This window comes from Tursiops truncatus, chromosome 3 (genome assembly GCF_011762595.2).
Source record: "Tursiops truncatus isolate mTurTru1 chromosome 3, mTurTru1.mat.Y, whole genome shotgun sequence".
NCBI lineage: Eukaryota > Metazoa > Chordata > Mammalia > Artiodactyla > Delphinidae > Tursiops > Tursiops truncatus.
Window position 1 is genome coordinate 104,277,876 of NC_047036.1, and position 24,357 is coordinate 104,302,232.

At 42.5% G+C, this 24,357-nt stretch overlaps 1 protein-coding gene across 4 annotated transcripts in view; it reads right to left on the reverse strand.

Moving 5' to 3' along the window:
- Positions 1 to 18,016: 18,016 nt before the first annotated feature.
- The window catches only part of ALDH7A1 (aldehyde dehydrogenase 7 family member A1), a 36,629-nt gene continuing 30,288 nt past the window's right edge, over positions 18,017 to 24,357 (reverse strand). The window contains exons 15-18 of one of the 4 annotated variants that reach the window (XM_019924323.3): positions 23,553 to 23,650; positions 22,860 to 22,933; positions 19,922 to 19,997; positions 18,017 to 18,289 (exon numbers count right to left, since the gene is read on the reverse strand). In XM_019924323.3, coding sequence (XP_019779882.1) covers positions 18,235 to 18,289; positions 19,922 to 19,997; positions 22,860 to 22,933; positions 23,553 to 23,650 — 303 coding nt within the window. In that variant the 3' untranslated portion in view covers positions 18,017 to 18,234. Of the gene's footprint in view, positions 18,290 to 19,921; positions 19,998 to 22,859; positions 22,934 to 23,523; positions 23,651 to 24,357 lie in introns of those variants that run through there. The other 3 variants (XR_012330842.1, XR_002174159.3, XM_073802461.1) reach the window with 3 other exon arrangements.

The following is a 24,357-nucleotide window of genomic DNA, read 5'->3' on the forward strand; positions in this document are numbered from 1 at the left end:
AATCTCTACATTCAAATTTTTCTTCTGTGACTTACTAATAATGAGGTTTGGCAAAGTTCCCTATCTTTTTGGCATTAGTTACATTGCCTGCAATCGAGATAATGACTCACAATTCTGCAGGTTTGTTGGCAGCAGTCAGTGAGATAACGAGCACAATGTTTCAGTAACAGGGTCACCTAGTGCTTGGCATTGCTGCTGTTGATGGCATCATGGGAAGAGAGGCTGAGCCTCACCTACCAGGAATATAATATGCATAAGTCCCCCTTTATGATTTTTTTTTCCTTGATTAAGGATCACTTGTAAGAGCAGAATGACTGATGTGCCCTACCCTCCCCAAAAAAGATCAACTTCTGTTGGAATTGAGCACCTCATAATTGAATGTAATTAAAAACAAACCCGAGGTTTCTCCTTATGAGTGACAAATTATATGAACATTGTCTTCCTCACGCAAATAGTAACAGGAACTTGTTACAAAGCTCTTTTTTATATAATATGCCTTCAAGCCACAGAAAAATCTGGCCAAAAAAATTCATTCCCATATAGTATTAAAATTTTGCAGATGAGGAATCTAAATTCTGAGAAGCTAGATGACTTTCCCAAGGGACTAAATGGCAGGGAAACACACTTGAATCCAGGTGTTCTGATTCAAAATCCCAGCCTCTGCCTCTACCATATGCCATGCCTCATGAGTTTATCCTAAATCCAGACTGTAAAGCCTTTTTTTAAAAAATAAATGTATTTGTATTTTTGGCTGCATTGGGTCTTCGTTGCTGAGCGTCGGCTTTCCTCTAGTTGCGGCGAGCGGGGGCTACTCTCCCTTGCGGTGCACGGGCTTGTCATTGCAGCGGCTTCTCGTTGCAGAGCACGGGCTCTAGCACATGGGCTTCAGTAGTTGTGGCTCGCGGGCTCTAGAGCGCATGCTCAGTAGTTGTAGTGCACGGGCTTAGTTGCTCCGTGGCATGTGGGATCTTCCCGGTCTGGGGATCGAACCCGTGTCCCCTGCATTGGCAGGCGGATTCTTAACCACTGTGCCACCAGGGAACCCCCAGACTGCAAAGCTTTGAAAAATCTCATAACCACTAGGGAAAATAAAACTAATTCCAAAAGACTCTCAAAATTAAAATTACTGTAGACTTCATGTTATATCATATCTCATTAAGCATCAAATATGTCACAAACCAACCATTACATGGACAAGATTAATACGACCACTCTTTAAATAACTCAGTTTGCATTTTTTGTTAAATAAGAATTTACATTTTGCGTGAAGTTATGCAAACATCTTCCAGAAATTTTGAAATAAGTTTGATTTTGATCTTGTTGGGACAACTTGCCTTTGCAAAGTGTTGGGTCCAATAATCTTTCAAAATTCATTTAGTGCAATGATCCTATGATTTTACTGAGACCTGAAGTTTAACCTCAATTGTATAAGCAGTATTTGTGATTATAGTGTTGCCACTGGTAACTTGCATCAGTATTATGAAGTTTAATGCACATAGAAGGCTGCTATTTTAAGGGGGGAGCAAATTCATTACAAAGTTATCTTTCATAAGAACTAACTGATGTCCACATAGTAATTTGAAATTATTATTTTCTGGATTTTAGGGAAATGTAAATCAATTCATGTATTACTGGTATCAAAAATCTCATATGAATCTGGTCCTAACACATAAGATTTAAATATCCAGATTCTATTCCAAGCATCCAGGACATTTTGTTTTGAGCTTAAAAGATTCTCTGCATCTCCCAGATAACAATGAAATTGTTCATTTGCTCCATTAGTTTCTACTCTTACATAATTCACTCATATCACCTCAGTCAGTTATCCGGATTTCAACCCTCCAGAATTCAAGCAACAAGACTATCGCAGACCCTGATAGTTCAAAGAAAGCAAGCAGTAGTGATAAAGAGGCGAAAATAAACCAAACAATTAAAAAAGAGAAACAGCCCAGGGTGGGGGGAGGGGAAAGGGAGGAGGGATAAATCAGGATTTGGGGATTAAAATACACACACTACTATATATAAAATAGATAGCCAACAAGGATCTACTGTATAGCAGAGGGAACTATGTGCAATATCCAGTAATACCTGATAATGCAAGAGAATGTAAAAAAAAGAATATATATAGGGCTTCCCTGGTGGCGCAGTGGTTGAGAGTCCACCTGCCGATGCAGGGGACGCGGGCTCGTGCCCCGGTCCGGGAAGATCCCACATGCCGCGGAGCGGCTGGGCCCGTGAGCCATGGCCGCTGAGCCTGCGCATCCGGAACGTGTGCTCCGCAACGGGAGAGGCCACAACAGTGAGAGGCCCGCGTACCACACACACAAATATATATATATATATATATATATATATATATATATATATATATATATATATATATATATATATATGTATAACTGAATCACTTTGCTGTACACCTGAAACACAACATTGTAAATCAACTATATTTCAATAAAAATTTTTAAAAATATATATAGATCAAAATCCAAAAAAAAAAAAGAGAGAGAGAGAAACAGCCTGAAGAATAACTAGAAATACAACTTTTGGAGGTTTATCAGAAGAGAAAGAGCATTCTGGTTTTCTGATGACCAGGCCTGGCTCTCTGTATAAAGGCCATAAAGCAGTGGGGAAACAGAAGATGATTAGACAAAAAGAGCAAAGGAAGTGAGAAACGGTGTTGCTGGAGAGGAAACAGTGAGGGCTGGGGAGCCAGGCAGTGTCCACTCAGCAGAAAAGAGAGCAGAGGCACCCCACTGAGAGGGTCCCCCTCTCTGGATCACCCAGGCTTCTACCAGCCCTGTGGGTGCCAACACCAGAGCAGGGAGGTGCCCTGAACTTGGCACATAGCTTGGAGGCCAACCAGTCCCCACCTCACTTTGGGAGGAAGGCTGGGAGCCAGGCCAGGCCGGGAGAGACCTCAGACCACAATGTAAGTCTGAGCCCAGAGAGGAAACGCAGAGAACATTGGCTGGAACCATCACAAAGGGTGGGTTAGGCAAAGCCATCAAAGAGACCTTAGTTCAAAGTGGCAAACAAAGGAGCTCCATGTGGCCCAGGATTGGGTCTGCCCCATATCCCTGCCACACTCAGTAGGCTAGGAGCAGCCGTGGGCCCCTGGCCTCAGGGAACCTCGGTGATGGATGTCAGAGCACAGTGGCTGGGGCCCGTGGTCCGTTATGCTTTCTGCAGCTGGAGGTTTGCAAAGCACTTCCTAGTGGCCACCACGTCCCCCACCCCATTTGATAGGTAGTGAAACTGAGTCACAGAGAAATTAAGTAACTTCTCAAAGGTCAGGGCTAGTTAGTTAGAGGAGCCAGGGATTTGACGCTCTGGTTCCAGAAGCCATGCTGCTGACCACTATGTTAGGCTGTCTCCTGTCTAAACTCACATTTTCTGCACCTTCAGAAACTCTCCAAAGTTCACAACATTGTCTTTAACAGACAACTACACATGCTTCACTGGGAAAACAGCATTCAAGGAAAAGAAGTTATAATAGTTTAAACAGATGTCCAGCAAAGCACAGTTAATAAGTTTACAAACGAACAAATTAGGAGATTATTTCCCAAGCCTAGATAGAGCAATCTAAAAAATTACACATCCAGAATGACTCCTGGGCCCATAATATGGGATAATTGAAATTACCACTCTCTTTTTTTTTTTCCATCCCACCCTCTCTCCCCTGGCAACCACAAGTCTGTTCTCTGTCTGGTCACTATTCCTTTTTAAGAGCACAAAAACATTAGTAAACTCTACTATTTCATTAGGTTCCTCAAATCTTAGAATATCTGAAATACGTTTTCATTATCTAAGACCAAATGAGACCAAACTCTGAATGACAAACCAGGTAAATAGTCCTGTATCACTGGACGAGGCTTTTCTTTGTAGGCTTGGAAACATGTCTCACCACCCTAAGTTTACTTCCTAAAAGTAAACATTTCTCGAAAAGGTTTCTTTTTCAGAGAAGGGACTACAGAATTGAAAGCCCTGGCAACAAATGCTGCACAAGGGCTGCCCGGGGCCTTCCATCTCATCTCGGGCTGAACTGTGTCCGCCTGCCACTTGCTGTCCGGCCCCAGCTCTGGAGGTCAGTGCGGGCACCCTTGGCTCCTGCAGCAGCACAGGGACCCTCATCTAATTCCCTCTGAGGCCGGGATTGCACAGCCAGCACCCAGTGCCCTGGAACCAAAGACGTAAGGAACCAAAGCTGCTCCTCATTTCAGCCTCACACACAGGAGTTCCAGGGGCCCAAACTTCCCATTCCTTTAGAGTCTCCTGGGAGTATAAATCCATTAAATTGTTCAAGAATCCATTAGAGTGTTCAAGTGAAAACTCCCTGGATTTTTCTAGTGGTGAGTTTCCTGTTAGTGGGCATTGCTTCTAAGTTATCCCAGCTAAGCAGAGTCTCCTGCATTTTTGGAAGCCGTTCAGTGGAGAAAATCCACACTCTGGCTTCCATCCATCCATTCAGATTCTGCACCCAAGAGCGCCCACTTGGGAATTACCGCTTCCCGAGATTCTGAATCTTACAAATGGCAGGTTTCTTGTCTTCTTTCTGGGCCTCAGATTGCTTTAATAAAATATATTTCAAATGTCTTACTCCTTCCACATGGGACAGACAACCAGGAAGCTTAGGTTTTATATAAAGAAAATGCACTAAAAGCAAAAACCTCTTTGTATTGATTTGATGGGTTTTTTTCCTTATGATAACTCAGGAAAATACCTGCCAAGAATACTGCTCCCAAATCCTCTAAATCGCAACCTGGGCTGAATCTGCAGTGCATGTGGCCACGCCCCGCCTGCCCCAACAAGTCCACACCAATCACAGAACGTACTGGGCTCCTGAGACTACAGCTGGAAACAGCTGTCCCATCTCAGATCTCAGGTTTCACCAAAAAGTGGATCAAGTGGGGAATTCCAGCTGGGTGGGGATTGTGAGTGGTTTTTCCCCTCAGACTGTGTGTGTGAGAATGTGGAGGTGTCTTTTTCTCACTATCAACCAAGCAAAGCTTTCCAACGCACAAACACACCTGAAAAGAATTTCTCTTCTCTGACACCTGTGAAAACCCTGGGACATCACCCACCTATTAAAAAGCATCCCTGGCTTATTTTGTTTGTTTGCTTTGTCTTGGGTAAACCTGCCATCAAATACCACCCAAAATACGCCAGTCATTTTTGCTGTACTTGCCTCTCAAAACATTGTCTTTTTCACTTGAGGCTATGAAGTTTGACTAGTCAGGACTGGATATTGAGATTCTCAGTGCTGAAACTCTGAAAGCAACTCATGTCCCAGGCTGGCACATGCCATAATCCCTGTGTCCCTTTTGGTGATTATCAACTGACAATAGTGACAATGACAAAAAAAAGAGCCTAGTGATGCAAGGCAAACAGACTATCTCCCCAAATGCCCCACTGATATACCAGCTGAAGGGCAGAGGGGCATATTAATTTCTCAGAGAAATCAGAGTATCACTCTGACTAAATACCGAGTTACGTGTGATTCTGAAGAAAATAAGAGCAGATAGATAATGTTATTTTAAGGTGTTACAATTTAACTAACGGTATTAATACTGTGTACAGGACTTCCCTGGTGGTGCAGTGGTTAAGAATCCGCCTGCCAATTCAGGGAACATGGGTTCGAGCCCTGGTCCGGGAAGATCCCACATGCACAGAGCACTAAGCCCGTGCGCCACAACTACTGAGCCTGCTCTCTAGAGCCCGCAAGCCACAACTACTGAGCCTGCGAGCCACAACTACTGAAGAGTAGCCCCCGCTCGCCACAACTAGAGAAAGCCAGCACGCAGCAACGAAGACCCAACGTAGTCAAAAGTAAAAATTAAAAACAATATACTGTGTACAAATTCAATTTTATCCTCTGTCTGGGCTTCAAAGAAGGCAGGAGACAGGCCAGTAACAAAAAAAGAATCTTTTCCTATCAGGAAAATGCCCATTTGTGGGTTTTTACTCAGTTCCAGGGGAACTACTTTCACAGATGCATACACAGGAAAGTGGCAGCTTTTCTTTTTCCTAATTTGTTTTATATTGGTAGGAAAAGCTAGACTAGTTCTCTCTCTTACAAAGGCAGTAAGGGAGCAGGAAACAGGCTAGGGCTACCTAGGTAAGGACACTCGTGCATCAGAAAGACTATGGACCCAAAACACAGGTATAGATAATTTCAAAGAATAAGTCACAAATGATTATGGGTACAGAATTATTCCATTTTTGCTTTTAAAACTACATATATAATTAAAGTGCCATGGGACAGAATTCCAGCTCTCTTCCAAGTCCATGAAAGTGTGCACCACGGGTCTCAGTCCACACCCCCTGCCTCACTCCAGACCAACCACACTGGCCTCGCCTCCCTCCTCCTGGAAAGTCTGTCACATGTGCCAACCTCCTTCCTGCTGGAAGGGAGGAGGGCCTGGCTCCTCCACCATCTCAGCTTCTGTAGCTGGGTGTATGAACTGAACAGACAAAAGAGAGATTAACCATAACAATTCCCAAAACGGCCAACCTGATGACCCAATCTGCTTTTGGGGCAGGGGCATGCAGAGGTAAAAGTTCTTATTTTAATGTTTCATGACTCCAATTAGATTGAGAAAGTTCCTAACTTCATGATTGTCTGAGCTTAATGGGGGGAAAAAACATATTACTCACTTAAAACTGAAGGGAAAGCATTTTCTCGTAGAGCCATGGCTCACAAACCTGTTCATCTAGAGGTATAGCTCACAGACTGCCCCCTCCACACTGTCTGCACGTCACCATAGCCACCACTCCTTGAAAAACAACAGAATTTCCTTGTTCCTTTATGGTTAAGGTAAGTGAAACATAGTTTAGACAACCAGTCTATATAGGAAACAACTAGTTCACAACATAAGGAAACCTACCATTGTCAAGAAATTCTTATTCATATGAGCTAAATTAGACTAGGCAGTAAAGAAATTCAAATCCTGTTAAGGACACCAGGAAACAGAAAATGCTTCCGATGACATAAATATAAAAGGGGAAAACCTTAAAAAAAAAAAAAAAAAGGAATTGCTTGCTCTTTTCTTATGCCTAAGAGTGAAAAATACTAAGATGGGTATATCAGACTTCTTTGCTGCCAGTTGTCAGTGCACAGCTATTTTCAGCCTAATAGGACACATCAATATGTCAACACTTAATATACTAATTTGTTATTAATATTTCTAATCCAAAGGCTAAGAAGGAAAGAGGGGACATGATCCACATTGGTAAGTGGATAAATATGAAATAAATTACCAAAGAAAATAACCTCAGCTGAGGCTGTCATAAGATTCAGAACACCTCTAACTGGCATGGTTTTCTGTGATCATCCCAGCTAGATTTAGGTTTCTACTCCCAATCTTTCCCTCGGAAATGCAAATGTTAAACCAACATACCTGTTACAATTAGTTGTGGCTGCAAGTAATAAAATGCCAAAAATACAACAGCATAAACAAGACAGAAGATTATCTCTCTGTTTCAGAAGAGCCTAGGGGTTGGCAGTCCAGAGCTGCACCTAAAAGTCCTCAGGAACCCAAGCTATTTTCACACACGGCCACACCTTTTTGCAAGAGACTAGAAGATGCTGTCTGTCTTTATTCTAGGCAATCGTGCCACCACAAGAGGGAGAGGATGGATGTTGGATTAGGAAATGAGCCATCTCTACTACATGCAAATTCTACCAAAAACATGAAAGGGATCACAATATGCCACCCCAAAATATGCCACTTTGGCAGAAGGATTCTTTTGAGCTGAAGGCAGTTGAGAAAAAGCAGACACAGGAAAAGCTCTCTGTCCATCCCCCATCTGCCTAAAAGCTTAACTTGACTTGTGAAGGTGTCCTCCTCTCTCATACCCAGAAGGAAAGAACAACCTTTATCACCAGAGGTAGAGACAGCACCCAGATGAGTCTGCATAAACTAAACCTTACTAGATAACCCTTGTCTTCCATGTTTCCCTCGTATACTTAGCATCCCACAATTTACGCCTAGAAGCCCAAACCCTTTTCCTTCATCTTGTCACTTCTCCACAATGTATTGCCCTTGGTTAAAATGGAATGTAGGGACTTCCCTACTTCCCTGGTGGCACAGTGGTTGAGAATCCGCCCGCCACTGCAGGGGACACGAGTTCGAGCCCTGGTCCGGGAAGATCCCACATGCCGCGGAGCAACTAAGCCCTCGAGCCACAACCACTGAGCCCACGTGCCACAGCTACTGAAGCCCGTATGCCTAGAGACCATGCTCCACAATGAAGAGTAGCCCCCACTCGCCACAACCAGAGAAAGACCACGTGCAGCAACGAAGACCCAATGCAGCCAAAAGAATAAACAAACAAATAAATAAAAATTACAGGTACATCATAACCATGGGGGTGCAAAAAGAGGGAGCAGTCAATTTCACATTGGGATGAGGATGATCATATAAAGTTTTCTGTAACCTTCCTTATGGTTGTTAAGGAACACAGAAGGAAAAGAAATAACAAACCAGAAGTAGACCTTATAAGTCCAATAATAACCCGGAAGCGAATTTCCTGTAGTGATTCTTTGACTATGAGCCACAGAGCAGCAGCCCTATGTTGCTTAATAGTAAACAAAGCCCAGCCAGTGAGATTTCGCTGGAGGAAATGGTCTGTCCAGTTAAAAAGCCCTTTTTGTTTCTGGAAGCTACTAAAAATCCAAGCCCTTCAAGTCATTTAGGCAGCTTAGAGGGAACAATTGGGCTTTTCCCTTCTTCAGAGGATGTACTTTACAGAGATGAATGCTGCTGGGGGAGAAAGAGGACAACACACTGACTAGGTTCTTTATAAAGACCCAGGACTGAGGGGCTGTCGTGACTCCAGTCACTCAGCCTGAGCAGCACATAGGCTGTGACATCTTGATGGGGGTGGGGACCCTCTGTGGTGGGGAAGCCCTGGGAGGCCAGGCGGAGAGTGCTGCCGGGAAGGCCATAGCAGCCGCAGCCAGCGTGGCTCTGAGCTTTTGTGAGAAAGAATAAAACGAAATCCCTCAAGGAGGAAGGTAGGCAGTGTGGTCACGAGCAAGTCCTTGGTAAATGTGTAGAGGTCAAACAATACAAATGGGGAATGCGGGCTCAGCTTACCGGTATTCACAGGAGATACTGGAATGAGTTGCCACTTACTTGGCAACTAAGGCCGACGGCAGAGGTAGGCAGAGGTGAGAAGACGTCTTCTCTTTGACTCCTTGCTCAGCGCAAACTGCGGGAATAAAAATTCACTGGGTCGTTCCCACAGGGTCTACGGCCCAGAAGCTGTAGAAAGCCTGGTACTTTTTCCTTAGAGGTTCTTTTCCATTTCAAGAGGTTAAAATCATTTGATCACTCTGTTTTGGGTAGACAGAGTCTGGATTTAAAACACCACGAAATATTGCAATGATTATGCATGATTTTTTTTTAAGTTGGGGCAGATCATTACTTCAAGGCAAGAAAGAAAAACCTTCAATGAATTGTCTTGGTTATTCTTAACACAGTTTGTTATATTTTTTTAATGAAAGCTGTTAATTCTGAGGGAAGTAGTATAAAACTAACATCTGATTCTCCAAGTTGCAATTTGAAATAAGACAAGATGTATCCCTAAGACACTGGCCCCTCATGTTATCCCCAGCAAAGATAAGGCAATGTGTCATCTCCTCCCCAAAAAAGGACACGGGCAAAGCCTCTCACAGAACATGAGCCTCACAGCCTCTGTTTGAGATCAGGAGTGAAGCGCATTTCCTGGCTCACAGCTGAATGCCCTCATGTTAATTGCATACTTAAATGATCCCTAAACTGGAGAAAATGTCTCCTCTTTCCACTCAGAAGATTTTCGCAGCTGAAAGCGGAACAATTTGAATATGAGTTCACCAGCTCAAATCAGGTCAAAAGGAGAGAAATTCAGTGGTATGGCATTTGGCTCACTGCAATCCAAGATCAAACCAGTTCCAGTCATGGTTCTTGGGTTTCTCTCAAAAGTCCTGGGCTAAGACTTCCTTAAAGAGACTCTGAGCTCATCAGAGAAAGCACTGGAGATCACACCACAGCTACAGGAGCCCAGCCTAACATGCTTCTCTCTGACCATACACCTGGGACATGCCCATCTCCCCCTCCTCCTTTCCAGATAGGTGTCTACTCTAATAGCCCAGGTCCTGGACCTGCCAAATAGGGGCTAACCCCCCAGACTATGTCATCTCCCCCAGACCCTATTTGCCAAAGGAATGACCTCTGAATCAGGGCTGCCCCCATCAGGCCCCCATCGGTCCAGACCACTAAGCCTCCCTTAATTAAATCAGAGCCCTTGGGCTGGCCCAGGCCTAGAACAGCTCCACACAGAACACAGGGAGCTCCATCATTTCAACCAATAATACCAGGTGTCTATTACACTTTACCCAGAAAGTTCTTGTATCCGATATTGCATTTGTATTTTACAATAGTTCTGGGAAAAGAAGTATGGTAGGAAGAGTATGCCCATTTTACAGAGGAAGATGGGGGCCTTAGAAGAGATGTGGTTTTCCCAGTGTTACACGGTCCAGAGTTGGGAATCGAATCCAGCTCTTCTGACAGCCCCAATGTGGTAGATTAAGAATCCACTGAGTCAGAGTAGAAAAATGGAGCAAAGAGGTAATGCAGAGGAAGCTCACATCTGGTTCCCACCCAGCCCCTCTCCCACTTCCCACTTCTCTTTTACCAGCACTGACTTTTCTAGGTCCCACTCTTTCCATTTGGCTTCTTGGCTCCCTACAGGATTGCCAATCTTTGCCAACCCTTCCTCCAACTGTCTCATTTGTCCAAACGTATCTCTTCCACCTCCCACTCTGTCCTAATTTTGAAATTTCCCTGACTGGTTGCTTCTGGAAGCTGATTACTTCTATTTTTTTTACCAAAGGGATGAATAACGGATAGCCCTGGGAAATGATAGCAGAATCTAAATGAATTTTTAACTGGCTGATCATCAGATAGCATAAGGAAGTAAAAGGACATGTGACAGAGGATATTCCAGACAGTGGGAGGAGGAGAATATTTTTAACAAATACTGTGGTGGAAGCTGCTAATTTTCCCCCAGTATCCATTCTGTCCTCTCTCCCTCTCTCAACATAATAGAACACCCCAGTTTTGTCTGAGTACACGGCTCCCCAAAACAAAGGTTTGCTTCTCAACCTCCCATTTGGCTATATAGTATGTGCTATGTGACTAAGTTCTGCCAATGTGATGTGAGTGGAAATGAGGTATGCAACTTCTGGGTCACACCTGTAAGTGGAAGAGGGCCCTCCCCTAATTATGTAGGTGGTAGCAGTGAGCCATCTTCACCAAGCAGAACAGCAACCAGAAGAAGCTTAAGGCCCAGACACCATGGGGTCACCAGTCCACCCTGGACTACTTACACCTGGACTGTTAAATAGGAGAGACAAACTACCTTGTTGAGCCTTCATTCTCTGTAGTCTGTTAGAGGAGATAAAATCATATCCTAAATAATAGCAGGGCCCTTATTGGAAGTCTATAGGCTGTTTCGCTCTTCGTGGTAGAAACACTGTCATTAGCCAAGAAGGGTTAGAGTTGGGCAAGCCTGATTCATCAGAGCCTAAAGAATAAAGCCATAGAATCCTGGGGCTGGAAGGAGATGTGTGAAACTGGAAAAGATCATCCAAGCTGTGGCCCACCTGTAGCTAACTGGCGTGCACAGCCGCCATCTGAAGAAATTTCAATTTGATTTTTTCTGAAAGCTAACTCCCAAGGATGACTCAACCACTTAACCGATTGTGGCCCATGGACACCAATTTTTTTTACTTCAGATTTGGTCCAGACTATTCATTTTGCAGACAAGAGAGCTAGGGCACGGAGAGGTCAGATTACTCCTCTAAGAGCATCCAGTCCCTTAGAAGCAGAGCTGTGCCTCGAACTCAGGTGTTCCACCTCCCAGACCCGTGCCACCCATTTATCCGGCTGAACCCCTGGGCAGCTCAGCTCCCGGAAAAACAAGCGAGGTGGGGGAGAGTCAAGTAACATTTTAATTCTGACAAAAAAATCTACATTTAAGGAAAGGCCAGTTCCTTTTTCTCTATCTCATTTCTTCCAGAACAGTTCAGGCCTAAAGCCATTAGGTGGGTGAGGAGGACATCCAGGCGGGAGATGAGACCAGCACCCTCAGAACCAGGAGGTGAGGGAGGTGTCCTCAGAAGGGTGGGAAACAGGTTATTCCAATGAGAAAGTATATCAAGGGTAATGAGAGGCAGTTTCTTACTATCAGAGATAAGAGCTGCAAATATTGAAAGGGAAAAAACCAAAATGAACCCTGTAATGTTGGGCTGGATGTGGAAGTTTTGATGTGAACTCCTGGCTCTCAGTATAAGCAGACAGATTCAGAAGTAAATATAGACATACTTGTGTGTATAGTTGACCCTTGAACAACACGGGCATTAGGGGTGCTGACCTTCTGCAGAGTGGAAAATCCACGCATAAACTTATAGTTGGCCCTCTGTAAACGAGGTTCCAATTCTGCAAGTTCAACCAACCATGGATTTTGCAGTACTGTCGTAATGACATTGAAAACAATCCCAGTGTAAGTGGCCCAGTGCAGTTCAAACCTCTGTTGTTCAAGAGTCAACTGTAGGGGGGCTTCCCTGGTAGCAAAGGGGTTAAGAATCTGCCTGCCAATGCAGGGAACACGGGTTAGAGCCCTGGTCCAGGAAGATCCCACATGCCGTGGAGCAACTAAGCCCATGTGCCACAACTACTGAGCCTGCGTTCTAGAGCCCGCAAGCCACAACTACTGAGCCCATGCGCCACAACTACTGAAGCCCGAGTGCCTAGAGCCCGTGCTCCACAACAAGAGAAGCCACCGCAACGAGAAGCCCGCACACAACAAAGAGTAGCCCCCAGTCGCCGCAACTAGAGAAAGCCCACAGGCAGCAACAAAGTCCCAACACAGCCAAAAATAAATAAAATAAAAAATAAATTTATTTAAAAAAAAAAGTCAACTGTACATGTATTTCCCAGCTCTGTCCTCTGTGAGGACCTGGGAGCAGTGACATCTTCACGTCAATAGGCATACGTACACCAGATCTTGGCTCCTAAATACGGTTCTTGACTAAATGGAATCAGGGCTCCTGGGAGAAATGGCTGATTCCAGGGCTGGAGAAGGAAAAGTACAAGAACCACCTGAGACATCTTGTTTCAAATAGCAAAGAAGCGCCCAAAGAATGGGGACACATCCAAAGAACACAGAAGCCAGCTTGAAGGGAGTCCTGCTGGCCAAATCAGGGACATCGAAGTACATTCTGAGCATCCAAATAGGGAATGAAATAAATGGATTATCACTTACTGGATAAAATAGGAAAACAGAGACAAATAAGTGGATAAATGGAAAGTTTGAGGGAGAACTGAACATATAGTTTCAAAGTGCCTCCTTACAAGACATACTAACTTACAAAGGAGAAACACTTTACAATGAAAAAAGCTGGTGGACACCACTCTAGTCAAGATATCAATGGTAACATGAATAATAGACAAAACGGAATCATGCACCACCTGATGGGACTCAGGGGAATACGGCACCATTTCTGCAATCGTACTGCTAAAGGTGCGCAACCTGAACCTAATCATGAGGAAACACCAAGTTGAGGGTCATCCTACCAAGTCAGTGGTCTGTAACTTCCAAAGTATCAAGGCCATAAAAGTTAAGGAGAGACTAAAGGAAACTAAGGAGATATGACAGCATGGCTCCTTTTGCTATAAAGGACTCTACTGGCTCAAACGGCAGGTGAATGGATCTAAGAATTAGAATGTTAGTAACATCAATTTCCTGCTTTTGATGCTTGCACATGGTTATGTAGGAAAATGTAGTTTGTGGGGAATATACACTAAAGTATTTGGAGTTGTTGCAGAATCAGGTCAACAACATATTCTCAGTTTAGGGGGGAAAAGTTCCATTTTTAAGTTCGTGATTATGTCAAAAATAAAGAACAATACAAAAGGAAAAAGGAAATATCAGCGATTGAGAAACAGGCAGGCAGGGAAGGAGGGCACTGTAAGAGCTCCACAGTTTCAGGGACTGCAGTTCCTATCACCAGAGCGCGAACCTGGAGCCAGACTCCTTGGGTGCCAATTTCAGCGCCCATCGTTTATCAGCGGTAAGACCTGGGGAACGTTGCTTACCCTCTCTGTACCCGTCTCATTAGTAAGATGAGGATCATAATACCTACTTTGTAGAATTGTTATGAGAATTAAATGGGTTTATATTTAAGTGTGTTGAAAAGTGCCTGGACCATGGTTAAGTAAAACACAATGTCCCCTGGAGTTGTTAAAAAACGGAGTAACCTCACATACATGCTTACTGTGGGGAGGGGCGGAGTGGATAGAAAAGAAAGCTTATTTAATATTTTAAATTTAAAAGACACTACTCTGATTACAGCCATCGTTTTTTCTCTGATATTTCGGGGCTCATGGTTTACTTGAGCATAGTAATCAACTGCAGCAGAAATGATCCGCGTAATCAGACGGGAGAAGGGAAGGCAGGTAACCAGTGGTGCTGGAATGGAAAGCAGCTCAGAAGAGTGGGACACTAGGGCTTCCCTGATGGTGCAGTGGTTAAGAATCCGCCTGCCAATGCAGGGGACACGGATTCGAGCCCTGGTCTGGGAAGATCCCACATGCCGCAGAGCAGCTAGGTCTGTGAACGACTACTGAGCCTGAGCTCTAGAGCCATCGAGCCACAACTACTGAGCCTGCACGGCACAACTACTGAAGCCCGCACACCTAGAGCCCGAGGTCCGCAACAAGAGAAGCTACCGCAATGAGAAACCTGCGCACCACAAGGAAGAGTAGTCCCAGCTCGCCACAACTAGAGAAAGCCCGCACACAGCAACGAAGACCCAACACAGCCAAAAATAAATAAATTTTTTTTTTTTAAAAAAAGGAGACTCAGTTTAAAAAAAAAAAAAGAATGGGGCACTGAGTTTAGCACATCTGCCTGCTGAACGCAAAACCTTTTCCACGATGACTTCCTGGAGAGCAGAGTCCACACAACTCTCGGCCCTGCCCAACTGAGGCGCTTGCTCTGACCAACAGCACCACCTACAGGTCAACACCATGAAGACAATTTGATAGTATCTGATTCCTGGCCAGATTTCTAGAACCCTGGAATTGCCAGTGAAAAAGCCTTCAACCAGCAAACAGCAAACACTGAGGAATTATTGGATCTGTGTTCCTATTTTCATAGCTAATCTACCTTGGAAAATAAATGGCCTCTGCGATAATTTACACATGAGAGAAATCCAATTGACAATGACTAAAATTATAAACCATATAGGAATAAACTTAAAATAATTTTGCTAAGCATCTTAAGTATTTGAATTCAACGTACATACCATATATCTAGATTTTAAAAAACATGAGTATTGTAAATTGACTCTTTCCTATTTATAAATCTATGATCCCGATAAAAATCTCAAAGAACTTCGCTTTTCAGAAACCTGAAAAATGCTTCTGAATTTCACTTAGGAAAATAGACAATATTTAAAAGTGCAAAATACCCCAATAACAACACTTATTGAGCTCTTACCACTGCCAGGCACTATATTACTTGTGTAATTTTTTCCTTTAATCTTTACAGTTGTTTGGGATGGGCGTTATTACCATCCCATACAGTGGGAACGCTAATCACAGCCACTCAGGTCCACTGTGGGAGCTGGGAACTCTGGCAGTATGGCTGTAACACCGGATGCAGGCAGGGCGGGGCAGACAGTCACAAGGGGCTCAGTGTAACCAGTAACCAGCAGTACAGGACTCCCAGCACCTTAAATCACATGGCCAGCAATAACACACACACATGTAAATTTTAACTTCTGTGGTTAAAAATACTAATAAGTAACTTTCATTAAGTCAGTAAGAAACAGAGGGACATGTAAGGCCAAAATTTTTTAATAAACATCATGACAAAAAATGTCCTTGTTGCTAGAAACATTTGTAGAAAACTTGTGAATTAGTTTCAATGAAAGCTTTCAGAATCAGTTTAACTTGACTTCCATACCTAAGATTAGAGTTGCCGGTCCCCCTCTCACCAGTGTACTAGAGATTATTCCATATTGGCCACCATGGCATGGCTTTAGCAAATACACAGGAGGATGGAGAGCCTCCTCATTGGAGAGAATACATACCTGATTGGAGAGAAATTATAAATGTAAAAATTGAAAAAACACCAACACAGCTCGTGTTTCGAAATACTTGTTAAAAAATAATATGCTTGGAAAAAACAGGATATAAAAAAATATTTCAATCGAAATTAATCTCAATTTCACAAAATGAAAATAGCCAATTACTACATGGTTTCTAAAAACGTTTTAAATAGTGCTTTACTATTTTCTTCAGACATTATTACAGACACTAAAGACAGGGCTACAATACCTAACATTGTGACTTACAAAGAAAAACCACAGCAAGGTTTTTTTAAACAAATGCCCAAACTGCGTAATTTTCTGAGGCAACTGCTTGTATTAACCTTGTATTGATACACATATACTTTTAATCTATTTTGTACTTCAACACACGGAAGGAAACTTGGCTTTCAGCACAATCCTTTCATGAGATATTTAAAGAGTCCCTAGTTGAATAAGGCGAAGCTCACAAGTGTGCAGTTTGTGTGTGCTGGGGAGAGGGGTGGTGGAAAGGGGGTTAGGAAGCCTAGGATTCCAAGCACCTGATTCTCCGACATCATTTTTTTGTTGGTTTGAATTTTTAATCAAAGTTATACATTCTCTTGATTTAAAGAGTCAAATAGCTCTATAAGACTTGTTATGGAAGATAATCCCTCCTGTCTCCATGCCCCACCCCCCATTTGCCCTCTCCTGAAGCAATGATATTTTCAGAATTTAGCTCCCTATCTTTTATAAGCCTATGTTTCTATTTCTTGCTTTTGTAATTTTAGGCATTATTGATTTTCCACTACAGAACATAAACTGCCTGCCTCTCTGACCTACCTCAAACCCTGAACTTTTCCTGCCAACATGCTCTCAGAAGGCCTATCGTCCATGATTGGCTTAATATTCAAGGTTGACAACAGCATACCTGGGTGAACACTAGTCACAGCTGGGCCATGGAACATGTTATACCTTTCCTTCCCTGATAAATTTATAATTGCTTGGTTTTTTTCATTTGCTTGCTTCTCTGCCATAACTCAACCCCAAATTCTTTGCCAGGTGTCTACATCTCTCCATATATCTTGACACATCAGGTCATCTACAGATGTCATCTTCTTGCAAGTCTTCTGTCCCAGTCCAGTCTGGCAGGAGTCGACGGGGTGGTGGCTGCTACCCATCAGGGGAGTGAAGGCTGCCAGGAAGACAGAACTGCAGGAGCCAGCGTGAGCTCGACAGGGCCCTGGCCTGAATCACTCCAGTAGCTCCCGGGCAGCTTCTGAAGAGAAGGAAGTGGACTCCCAGGAAAGAAAAAGTGAACTATGCCGAGTCCACTGCGAACACATGCTGCTACACACTTGGTTATTCTGATAACAAACCTAAGGGCAACTAAGGAAGCCTAACAGCTAAAGAAGACGGTCTGAGGTTGCATAAGAAATCCAGATGTGCTCTGCATAGAATTGCACACAGTCGTCCGCAGGTGCAGGTTCTAGGTAGGGCAGGAGCAAAATCTCCATCCAGCCCCCAAATTTCTTCTGTGGTGACACAAGCCATCCTGAGCGAGAGAAGCTGTGATAATGATGAATGCCCTCAGACATCTTAAACAGCAAGTCGTTCCACAGGGATACTGTGCTACGCTCCTCCATAAACAAGGGACACTCCCTTCAATCACACCCTTTCCAACACCTGCTGAGGAGGGTGACATGAATCAATACTTGCTACCGATTTCTTTACTTGCTCAGGAGACGTTCCTGCACCTCCTGACAAGGCTTCTATTTTTTCCCCTATTATGTTCTGTACTTTTCAAATTCCTACCATGGCATGCATTATATTTTTCTAAATTATAAAAATAATGCTAAAGTTTAAAAAAATCAGTAACTACTAGTAACATAAAAATCCATCGAATCTATCTTTTATTACTTAAGGCTATGTCATGAAAATTTTTATTTTTTAAAAAAGTCTCTTGATTTAGGCTTCAGAAGCATAAGGGATTAACCACTGTCAAATTCAAAATGATCCATTGATTCAAGGCAAATAGTAATTTTCTTCGTCTTCTTCAGAAGAAAGAGATGCAACAATGCCTGAAACACTTGAAATGTCAATTGAAAGCAACTTTACTGAAACTTGATTCCTTGGGCCAAAGGCAGGTCCTTACTGTAGTTGATGGTACTAAGGGGGGGGGGAAAAATGAACAAAATTAAACGGATAGTATACACGTAATAGAGGAAATTTTATGCCATTAAAAAAATGTGTCTGATCTGCATGTATTAACAAGGTCAAATATTCAAGTTATAAGTTAATGAAGAAAAAAATTAGGATACAAAAAAACATTAGTATAGATCCAGTTTTATAAAAGGAAAAATACGAGAAATACAAAATTCTGGAAAGACACACAGCATATGTGTTAGTAACGGTTTTCAGGGCACAAGAATATGGGGATTATAACTTCATCTTCTTTATGTCTCTCAATAACTTGTACTGAATTAGGAGGAAAAATACAGATATTTCCATTCTGATAGAAATAAAATAAAACTATAATAATTTGGAAAATAAAAGATTCCCTCTTAGTCAGTCATCTGGCTTTTCTCCTGAGAGGAAGTGTCTCCGTCTGATGGATACCAAAAAGGCTGCAGCTACATGCTTGGTCCCCTAGATCTCAAGTACACAAGAAAAGTAAAAGGAACATAACTGACTTCAACAAATGGGAATCAGACAAAGAGCATGCATGTGTCTGAGAGTAAACGAGCCACAGCCAAAGCAACTCAGAAACTCCTGATACATACTTGAAATTTGCTAAGAGTAGATCTTAAGCTCGCTCACGCTCTCTCGCTCTCTCTCGCTCGCTCTCTCTCGCTCTCTCTCTCTCACTCTGACTCACACACACACACACACACACACACACTGTTGTGAGGTAAAGGATGTGCTAACTTGATTGTGGGAATCTTTTCACAATGTATGTGTATGTCAAATCATCATGCTGCACACTTTAAATATATTACGATTTAATTTGTCAATTATACCTCAATAAAGCTGGAGGGGAAAAAAATTCCTAACAGACATGAAGTTGCTGAGGAGACAATGAGCGAAGGTGTAGGAAACCCCCCTCCCCGAGAGGTTCCAGAGCCAGTGAGAAGCAGTAAATGAGACAGACGGTGTCCTGGGTTCCTCACCCTGTGCTCTTTCTACAACCTAACACGACATGGGCCTGACCCCACACACCATTTTACTGCTCTTGGATAAAGTGATTTCTACCCAAGAGGGAGGGAAAACAGAAAACAAATAAAAAGCAGCTCCTAGCCACAACGTCCCAGCAACAGGTTCCCTTGCCAGCTACCCTTGGGCTGGGTGAACGTGCTAATCCACTTTCAAAGCTTGTGCTCACTATTCCCAGAGCTGTATCCCCCAGCTCGCTAGCCAGGCCCGCAGCCCACCTGCCCACCTCCATGTCCTACTGCCCTGGCAGCCTGCAGGGGTGGTAACTGTACCCAAGGAAAAAAACTGAAAGGACAGCCTCTTCCACTTTCTCCTGCTGGTTGACCCCAATTGTCCTGCTCCTGTGCTGTCTCTAGACAGGAACCACTACCGAGACGGTTTCACAGTCAGGCGCTGGGCACTAGCTGAAGCTGGAAAGACGGGTAGGAAAATAATAGCACCAAATAGATGCTCTGGGAGGGGAGAGCTGTGGAATGTTAGAAACATAAAATCAAGAGAAACTGCACGAACAGAACAGACAGTAGGAGACTGTAGAAGCACATTCCAGAGGCTGTAAAGCCAAACCATTTTCCCAAAGCCTTTCCTTACCAAGTAGATCTTCTCATGTACTGTTTCCAGGCATCACTACCAGACTCCCTGCCACCACCAGTGTGCTTCTCTCCTCCTAGAGAAATACACAAGCAGCTCATGAATCTTGCGCAGTGCCTCTGTGTGGGCTCCTACTCAGGATCACAGAAATGAAGACACCAGGAGACCAGAGCCACCTGACCAACAGGTAGCCAGAGTATCCCCTCTGCAAACAAATAGATAAAAGACAGAGACCAAACCAAATGGGAAAAAGGGAACTAGGTTGGAAAATAAAGTAAAAGGAATTAACCAAAAAAACAGAAATGTCAGGAAGCACCTTAAAAAAAAAAACTTACCATTAGACCAAGGTGTTAAGAGTGGAAACCTCTGAATAGTGGAAATGTAATTTTATTTTCCCATTTATGCTTATCTGTATATTATTTTCTACGTTATACATAAACTGATTTTATAATAAAAATGTTTAAATGTCATATTATTTTTAAAGGTTACAAAAAGGATAATGATTCCATAAAACAAGAAAAGGGTACTGTTTAAAAGCGTGCCTTCAAAGCACATTAGTATCGTTTTTAGTAAGAGCAGAGGAGAAAAAAACAATAGAAGTGTTTTGAAAAAAAGTTTGAGGAAATCTCCCCAAAAGACTAACGAGATGGAAAATAAGAGGGGAAAAAATAACACAATTAGATAATTCTTCAACAGATAACATTCAAATACTAGTTCTAGAAATTAAAATACAGAAAAATCAAAGGGAAAAAATTGTCAAAGAAACACTATCAAAACAAAATAAAACTATCAAAAACTTCCCAGAACTAAAAACTGTGAGTCCCAATGTTAAGGCCAATTACTGGCCCATTGACTGTCCAACAAAAATGTTTACCAAGATCTCCATTGAGGCATATTACTGAAGAATTTCAGAACATCAGACATAAATAACAGACCCCAAATTTTTTGAAATGGGGGAAAAAAAGACCAGAAATCAAAGTGGATTGGGCTTTTCAACCACAGTAATGGAAACCAGAAGACAAGTAAGTTATAGCTTCCAAAGGCTGAGAAAAACTTACAATCTGTGCAGAAAAGACATAGCAGGTCTGCTTACAATGTTGCTGGCATCTGGAAACTTGTAGGCTAAACAGTCCCCTACACTGTCTCATTGAGCAAACAATGTGGTTTATGTTAAATACCTGCTTTCCTTCAGGGAGTCTGGAATTTGGGTGCTTAGGCAGAGGTTGCCTGTGTGACCGACCCCCAATAAAAGCCTTGGGTACTGAGTCTCTATGCTTTGCTGGTAGACAATGTTTCACATATGTTGTCACAATCCGATGCGGGAAGAATTAAGCACATCTTCTGTGACTACACTGGGAGAAGACTTAGGAGCCACTTAGTATCTCATTTTCTCTAGACCTCACCCTGTGCAATAACGGCTCACAGGAAAAGAGAGGGAGGGTTCAAGAAAGTTAATCTATGATAACAAAGGGTCAGTACATAATGTCTAAAGTTGTGAAAGAGCAGTTAAAGCACATTACTTAGAAAAACTGAAGTAAATTCAAAGGTCAATTTCCTTTTTCCTTCAGTAAGAATCTCAAAGTAGCTGCCTCCGGGAAAGGAGGAGGAAAAGCAAAGTATGGGGCAGAACTGCTTTTTCCATTAATGAGACTTTTTAAAAACTTTAGAAATGAACTGTAAAGGCTGAAATAAAAGAATCAATTGGAGAGAGAAGGCATGGGCGGCAAACAGGGATTGAGGGCCTACAGAAGGAGCAGACACTCACTTAATAGTGGAGCACAGAGATAAACGGCTAAGCTGAAATCAGGAACGTTTATCAATGTCTGTACGCTGGATAGTAATTGCCCTCTGCTTTAAAATGCATAAAAGAATGCTTCAAAAAAAATGCTTCTAATTATTTAAATTTTACAGGTATTAATGTATGTTTGTTTTACTTCTCTGTGTGTGTATATATATATATAAATAATGCAATCTGTTTTTACTATATTTTGGATAATTTTTAATAAGTTAATATATGATTGTTGGGAAGGCCTCTTTTAAAAAAAAAAAACAAAAAAACTTTTACTATTAGTACTAAGTTTAAGCATCAAGAGCCCCAGGCTCATTAAGAGAAAAGAGGAGCTGGGCCTAATGAAAAGAAACAACTCAATATTTTATCTAAGATAAAAGATAATGTATAATATTTACTATGCCCACTTTGCAAATAAAACCCAGAAATTTTCATGTGAAATTTTCTGGCTTTGAAGCAGAGGTTCTTAATCTTTTTGGGGTGTTCAAGCGTCTCCCAAGAAAACAGATGCCATTTCAGGAGTTCACATAATTCAGCTGAAGGGCCCCTGTTCTAACATGATGCTGCATCTGAGAATAAAATGTAGGACCTTGGACAATAACGCTGAATATAGAGCATAAGCTCTCTCGAGCATATCAGACCAGATAAGACTATTATTTCAGTGTCTTGGTCAAACTTTTCTAAAAGACTAGTGCTTTTTCTTTGCCACCTGTTATGGACTAAATTGTGTTCCCCTGCCCCAATTTCATAGGTTGAAGCCCCAACCTCCAATTCCTTAGAACGTGGCTAGCTGTATTTGGCAACAGGGCCCTTAAGGAGGCAATTAAGGTTAAATGAAGTCATAAAGGTGGGGTTTTAAGCCAATAAGACTAATGTCCTTATAAGAAGATAAAGAGACACCAGGGATGTACGTGCACAGAGAACAGGCCATGCAAGGACACAGGAGGAAGACGGCCATCTACAAGCCAGAAGAGAGGCCTCAGGAAAAACCAAACCTGCCAACACCTTGATTTTGGACTTCCAGCCTCCAAGAATGTGAGAAAACACATTTCTATTGTTTGAGCCACCCAGTCTGGTATTTTGTTATGGCAGCCCCGGCAGACTAATAAACTGGCCAACATGAAAAAGGAGAAAGGATTCTCTACGTACCAAATGCACCTCCAATCTCAGCCCCACTCGTTGGAATGTTGACGTTTACAATGCCACAGTCTGATCCTTTGGGGCTGTGTGTAAAAAGGGAGGCAAAGTGAAAGCAAAATATGTGAACGTTAAAAATAAATAAATAAATAAAAAGGAAAAACACACACACACACACAAAACAAATATACAGAAATGAATAAATAATCCAAACAAAACCTCTAAGACTCTCAATGCTAAACAATAAATAAATAAATAAAATAGGGGACTTCCCTGGTGGCGCAGTGGTTAAGAATCCGCCTGCCAATGCAGGGGACATGGGTTCGATCCTTGGTCCAGGAAGATCCCACATGCCACGGAGCAACTAAGCCCGTGCACCACAACTACTGAGGCTACGCTCTAGAGTCCACGAGCCACAACTACTGAGCCCACGTGCGCCTAGAGCCCATGCTCCGCAACAAGAGAAGCCACCGCAATGAAAAGCCCATGCACCACAACCGCTATGAAGGGTAGCCCCCGCGCACTGCAACCAGAGAAAGCCCACGTGCAGCAACGAAGACCCAACGCAGCCAGAATTTAAAAATATAAATAAATAAATTTATTTAAAAAAATATTTCACCTATGATGGTTTCATTTTCTTTTTTTATAGTCCATTCACCACATAAATCAGACTTACGTAAGTTTTCAAAATAGACAAAGTTATACCCAAGCCAGCGAAAGATTCTGCCCAAATCCTTGGTAAAGATGCTACTTGAAAGTCCCTGTTTTACTTCATTATTCCATGCAAAGACCTCGTCTTCATTCTAAAAGGACAGGCATTGGAAGCTGTTAGATGATACACACTGTTCTGGTCCAAACTGACTAATAGTAAACTCATTTCTGGTAAATTTCACTCATTTCGTGAAATTTACCAGTATAATTTTAGTGCACAAAAGGAAACTAAGGAGTCAACATCTTCCTAATTCTGTTTATCTTGTACAGTGCTTTGTGGGATTTTCCCCTTACCTGAACTTTGAGAAAAACATGAGTACATTCTTCCATTCAAGCCACTACGTATAAGAGCTGTTATTTACTGAGCTCTTACTATGTGCAACACACTGACCTAGGCACTGAGCATGCATTTATACATTTAATCCTCACCCAATGACACAGGCTCTGTATTATCCCTAATGTACAGATTAGGCAAGAGAGGCTAAATGATTTGTTCAGGAACTCACAGTCAAACACATAGACACAAGACAAAACATGAAATTACACTCTGTAGTCACATTATGTGAAACAAGAATAGACAACTTAAAGCAAGATTTTAATTAGTGCAATCATATAATTGCAACAAAGTATAAATCTCATCATCCTTCAACTGTTAATCATGGCACAGCCAAGCCTTGATTCAATCTCTAGACATCTGCTGGCATGGTAGGGCCTGTCACGGGCTGGGAAGGAGACCCTCTAGTTACCTTTATCTGTTAAAACCTCCACAGCCTGTCCTCTGATACAAGTTGTAATTGTA